Source organism: Otolemur garnettii, unplaced genomic scaffold (assembly GCF_000181295.1).
Source record: "Otolemur garnettii isolate 467f Iridium unplaced genomic scaffold, OtoGar3 scaffold00082, whole genome shotgun sequence".
NCBI classification, from domain to species: Eukaryota; Metazoa; Chordata; class Mammalia; order Primates; family Galagidae; genus Otolemur; species Otolemur garnettii.
Window position 1 is genome coordinate 8,539,379 of NW_003852477.1, and position 6,325 is coordinate 8,545,703.

The 6,325-nt window shown below is 43.3% G+C and overlaps 1 protein-coding gene across 1 annotated transcript in view; it reads right to left on the reverse strand.

Annotated features, from left to right (window-relative positions):
- The window catches only part of SCAP (SREBF chaperone), a 66,192-nt gene that overhangs the window by 22,690 nt on the left and 37,177 nt on the right, over positions 1 to 6,325 (reverse strand). The window contains 1 exon segment of the mRNA XM_023515928.1: positions 3,072 to 3,201. Coding sequence (XP_023371696.1) covers positions 3,072 to 3,201 — 130 coding nt within the window.

A 6,325-nucleotide genomic window follows, 5' to 3' on the forward strand; every position in this document is an offset into this window, starting at 1 on the left:
TCTCAAAAAAAAATAAATAAATAAAAAAATAAAGGAGTTATGTTTCACCTCTCTGAGGGAGAAGTCGTTAAATATATTACTTAGGATTTTCTGATCAGGATAGTTGTCTATTGTTGCCCATTTATTCTTTCAGTCATATAGACTGATGGGTATTTATATTCTACTTTGTGTTATAATTTAGTACTGATTTATTTTGTTGCAAAATGGCTCTAGCAATGACCAATGGGAGCTCTTTGAATTGATCTCTATTTCTATTTGACATATACTTATTTTACTTATTTATTTTTGAGACAAAATCTCACTCTGTGCCCTGGGGTAAAGTATCATGGCTCTCAGCAACCTCAAACTCTTGGGTTCAAGTGATCCTCTTGCCTCAGCCTCCCAAATAGCTGGGACTAAAGGCACTTACCATGACACCTGGCTATTTTTTAGAGACAGGGTGTCACTCTTGCTCAGGCTGGTCTGCAATGCCTGAGCTTAGAAGATCCATCTGCCTCAGATTCCCAAAGTGTTAGGACTACAGGCGTGAGCCCCTGCACTCAGCCCTACTTATTTATTTTAAACTTAAAAATCTGTGTCTTCCCTTTCCAACCAGAGTGAGATCTCCTCAAGGACAGTAAGCCTCTATCACATCATCCTGCCAGGCACACCATAGACATGGCATATAATAAACAAGTGCTAAATAGAGAAATGAGTGAAGCAAGGAAGGAAGTTTTGGTTCCTTCACGTGGAGAACAGGTGCCTGCAATGTTCTTTCGGGTGCCCAAGCCTCCTAAATTTCCTTTGGAAACTATCCTGTCTCATCTCAGCCAGGTGATGACAGCTAGGTGATGAAGTCAACAATGAAACACCCACCCTTGGCCACATTGTATGGAATGGGGATAGGCAAGTAAACCCATTCAGAGCCACCCAAGATCCCTCTCAGCCTCCACTGGATTGGACATTGCAAAAACATGGGGCTGAAGCTACCAGAGCTGCTGTGAGGAAGACCGAGAGTGGAGTTGATGCAGAGAGGACAAAGTCAAGAGATGGACTCCTGTTGAGACCCAAACCATGTTATGTTGAAGTCAATCCTGTCCCTGGCTAAAAGTCAAGTGAGCCAAAAAAATCCCTTTTCGCTTAATTTGGGATTTCTGTTCCTCATACCTAAAATATTTCTCTCTATTCCCAGTATAGCAGTCTGGCAAGAACTCTCCAAGGACAGTCAATGGAGATGAGATAACTGACCACTGAACTCCCAGATAGCCGGTGGCTGCCCCAAGGCCCAAGTCTCCTCAATCCTCCAGAAGATGGGGGTTCAAATCAGAAAGACAAAACAATCTTCTGATTCCTGAGCCCTCAAGTTATATTCTGCACCCCCACCTAACGGCATCATTCCAAACCAATGAAGAGCAATAAGAAGTTCAAAGAGTTCACAAACCAATCATTATAGCCTTATCATTAAACATCTATTCTACACCATCAGGCCCACTCAACCCTCCTAGTCAAGAAACATCCACAAACACACAGGCTCCCTTCTTGGGATCTCGAAACCATCAGTTCCGTTATATGGTGAAACTGCCTTAGGTTAATAAGGTAAAAGGTTTAACTAAGAATGTCCCATAATGAGCCAAAAGCCAAGTGGGGACGTGAAGTCATAGAACTGATTTCTGCCACAGAACTGAATTTTGCCAACATCAGACCATGTGCCCTCTGCCCTGCACAGGCACAGCTGCATGATGCCAGATTTGTGTACTTCCTACTGACACCACGCATAACTGCAGCACATACCTCTCTTTCCAGCCTCTCTTCCAGCAATGGCATACTCAACTTCACAACAAGTTTTCTAGCTGCTACTTTAGCCAAAAAGGAAATGGGAAGGACTGTGTTATAACTATCAGAGAGAAAGCAGAAGGCGAGCTCTGTTCTCTGGGCTTTGGTTTTCCTCTTCAACAACAGTCTCTTCGAGTCCAGCACCAATCCAGGGGCCAGGGCACAATACATGAAAGAAGGGCACTTTGTTCATTACCTGGCAGGCCCGCCAACAAGCCTGTATGAGTTCCAAATAATGAGGGCAGAATTACATTAAGTTAAGTCCCATGTCGGAGCCCCTCAACTGGAGACAGATACTCAACCAAGAACAGTATGGTCCAGAATCAGTGGGCTAGGGTCAGGAGACCTACAGTTCCAAGCCTGTGTAAACTAAGTACCTAAGCCATTTAATCACTCTGGCCCCTAATTTCCTTACCTGTCAAAAAAAAAAAAAAAAGATCAAATACCTATGCTTCTTACCTGAGTGGATTGTGAGGATAAAATAGGACCTAACAGATCTGAAAAAATTAGGTGCACAATGAAACCACTAGACAGAGGGCGGAGTGCAGGAGATCATGCCCGTAATCCTAGCCCTCTGGGAGGGTGAGGCAGGTGGACTGCCTGAGCTCTAGAGTTCCATATCAGCCTGAGCAAGAGCGAGACCCTGTCTCTACTAAAAATACAAAAACTGGGTGTTGTGGTGGGTACCTGTAATCCCAGTTATTCTGGAGGCTGAGGCAGGAGGATCGCTTGAGCCCAAGAGTTTGAGGTTGCTGTGAGCTATGATGCCACAGCACTCTACTCAGGGTGACAGAGTGAGACTCTGTCTCAAAAAAAAAAAAAAAAAAAAAAAGAGAGAGAGAGAAAGAAAATACTAGATAGTGTTGGGACTCTAGTGATAGCACATTCTAGGGATGCTCAGGTATTCTCTGCAACACCCAGGGGCAAGGAGGAGGTTGTCTATTTGCCAGAACACCACCCAGAACCTGCACATGGTATGTGAGCAGCCCAGGGTATGAACCCAGGCCTAGCTAGTCATAGCTGGGACAAGTGAAGATCCCAGTGTTTCTTGGAAAGCCTGTTACATCATTTGGTGTCTCTTTTAAGAAAAGTTTGTTCATTAAATGCATAGCTAAATATTTCTGGTGCCTTTAAAGCCATGCAAGTACATGAATTCACAAATCAGAAGCTAACCATCCTCCCACTCACTGTTTAAAACCCTGCTTTGGCCAATCTCCACCAACTGCCCTGCTCTCCTCAGGAGCACGCTGAGTACCTACCCACTCTGGCTGCTCATTAGGTTCTCCTTGTTTGCGGTCAGAGTCCACAAGTGGGGGTGAGTAATCCTTCACAGGAGTAGTGAATTCCACAGGTCCCGTTCCTGGCAAGGGGAGTTTCAGCAGTGGGTAGCTGGAATGAACAAAAAGGAGAGAAGTGTTAGGACATTATGAGAGGCAGAGTCTTCTCTGAGATGGCAGTGACATAAGAACCACTATAGTTGCAAGTAAATTATCCCTCCTAGGAAGACTGAACAAATGTACAAAATATTAGAATCACAAAATTTCAGATCTGAAAATTCAGTCATCTGAAAAATAAGAATTTTTCCAATCTATTTTAGTCATATAAAGCTTACAAGAAAGCCCAATTAATAAACACACTGTTTCAGAGACTTAATAAAGGCAAGATGCTACATAAAAAAATCTCCTTGTCAGGTTAGACATAAGATAACAATAAAAAACTGGGAGGAAACTATTTGTATAAAAATATAAAAGGATTCCTATTCAGATGGCTGAGCAATTGTGCCATTTATTTTTTTTTCTTTTAAACTGATTTGTTTTTATTTTTTTAATTTATTTTTTATTAGATCATAATTGTGTACATTAATTCTATCATAGGATACAGTGTGTTGCTTCCATATGCAGTTTGGAAAACTCTCATCCAACTGGCTAACATAGCCATCATGTCTATCTCATAATTGTTGTGTTAAGACATTTATATTCAACCTTTAGACAAATTCACATGTACCGTAATAGAATTAATTATAGGCATGATCCCCACAATATCATTCTCTTCACCCATCCTCCCCACCCGCCCCCGCTTTCCCCGTAGTCTTGGACTCCATTTGGATTATAGCTTTCCTAAAATAGCTAACAATTAGTTTCATAATAGTGTTGAGTACATTGGATACTTTTTCTTCCATTCTTGAGATACTTTGCTAAGGAGGACATTTTCCAGCTCCATCCATGTAAACATGAAGGAGGCAAGGGCTCCATGTTTCTTAAGGCTGTATAGTATTCCATGGTGTACATATACCACAATTTACAATTCTGTCATTTAAAAAAACAAACCATGGAGCTGGGCATGGTGGCATGCACTGGTAATCCCAGCTACGTGGGAGGCTGGGATGGGAGGAACACTCGAGTCTTATAGGTTATAGTGAGCTATAGTGCCACTGCACTCTAGCCTGGATGACAAAACAAGACCCTGGTCTCTAAAAACAACAAAAGCAAAAGGACAAATTACACCTGAGACTACTACAGTATGAAAGCATCTTTGGGAAAGATGAAAACCTGCATATGCTGAGTCCTAAAAAGCACTGCACCTCGACATTTCCCCTTTAGCTATCAACCTACAGTCTAGAACATGTTCAACCTGAGGAGGACAAACAGCCAAGATGAACTTCCACTGGCAGAGGGATTGAAGTAGGGTTTGCTACTTCTACCTATTTCTCCTTTTTTGGACTTGCTTTCTTTGTCTTTTCTTTTTTTTTTCAGACAGTTTCATTCTGTTGCCTTCGGTAGACTGCTACCACAGCATCATAGCACCAAGGCATCCTAGCTCACAGCAACCTCAAACTCTTGATCTCAAGTGATCCTCTTGTCTCAGCCTCCCGAGTAGCTGGGATTGCAGGCGCCTACCACGATGTTGGCTAGTTTTTTTCTGTTTTCAGTAGACAGGGGCTCACTTTGCTCAGGCTGGTCTCAAATTCCTGAGCTCAGGTGATCCACCCGCCTCAGCCTCCCAGAGTGCTAGGATAATAAGTATAAGCTACCAGGCCCAGCCTGGACCTGCTTTTTTATCTGTCTAGTTCTGGGGGTGGTGCTACCAATAACTGGCAGTAGGCTGGTAGTTTTTCTCAATAGTCCTTCATTCAACAAGTATTTAAACATCAACTCTAGGCCAGATACTGTGCGTGGCCCAGAGGTGAACCAAGACAAATCACTGCTCCTCTAAAATTTACATTCTAGTTAGGGCAGGTGGAAGTTAGGAGAGCATACTGGAGCAGGATAAGCAAGAAGGAAATGGGAGGAGACTGACTCTGAAAATCAGGCAGAATCCCAAGCAGGAAAAGACTAGTTTACCTATGACAATTCAAAGCCTACGCGATGCCCTAGGCCATAGACTTCTAGGGCACTTCTGCCAATCCAGTCTTCACACTCCCAATTTGCTCCTGTCTGATCACCCAGGCACCTAAAACCTGGGTCATCTAGTCATTACCTGGTAGCCACCGCAGGTCTAAGGGGTCATCCCCTCTCTGAGCCACTTCTACCCAACAGGGCCTGTTTGCCATCTGTCTCCTGCCAGACAGGTCACCTCAATGCTACACCGCCCTGGCCTGAGATTTGGTACTTTTGTTCCCAGAAGCAGGTTTTTGAAAGACTGCTCCCTCTGAGCTCTAGTTTTTTGCTGGCCAAAATAGGGAGACAGAGAGTCAGCAGCAATGCCCCACACCCCCCAGCAGGGCACCATGGCCCCGAAAGGAAGTGCCAACCACCACCTCCTCCTGGCTATTTTTAATTGACTTCACTATCTTTTCCTTATTGATTTTTTTTTTTTAGTTTTTTAAATTTTTTGGACCCGCCACCCTTAGTATATGGGGCCATTGTTCCACATATGAGACCTGAGTCCTTTTTCTATGTATGCATTTGCAGCTATCAATTTCACTTAGTATTATTTTCACTGTATCCCCTAAGTTTTAGTGTGTGTGTGTGTGTGTGTGTGTATATATATATATATTTTTTTTTTTTTTTTAAAGAGACAGAGTCTCACTTTGTCACCCTTGCTAGAGTCCTGTGCCGTCACAGCTCACAGCAACCTCTAACTCCTGGGCTTTAGGAGATTCTCTTGCCTCAGCCTTCCAAGTAGCTGCGACTACAGGTGCCCGCCACAACGTCCAGCTATTTTTTTGTTGCAGTTTGGCCAGGGCTGGGTTTGAACCCACCACCCTCGGTATATGGGGCCAGTGCCCTACTCACTGAGCCACAGGCGCCACCCAAGACTAAAGACATTTTAAGAAAGAAGGTACCCAAAGATTTCTATCAGCCTGCCACATTCCTTCCACAAACTCACTTCTAGAACCAGATTATACAATGGTGCACCCTAATCTTACAGGGGCAAAGGATATGAAGCAAAACTTCCCTTGCCTTTCCTTTCTCAGCTCCACCCACCCAGTTTGTCAGGCCAAGTACTTCGTCTTTTTTTTTTTTTTTTTTTTTTTTACAGTATGACTTTATTTTGTTGCTCAAATTTTTTC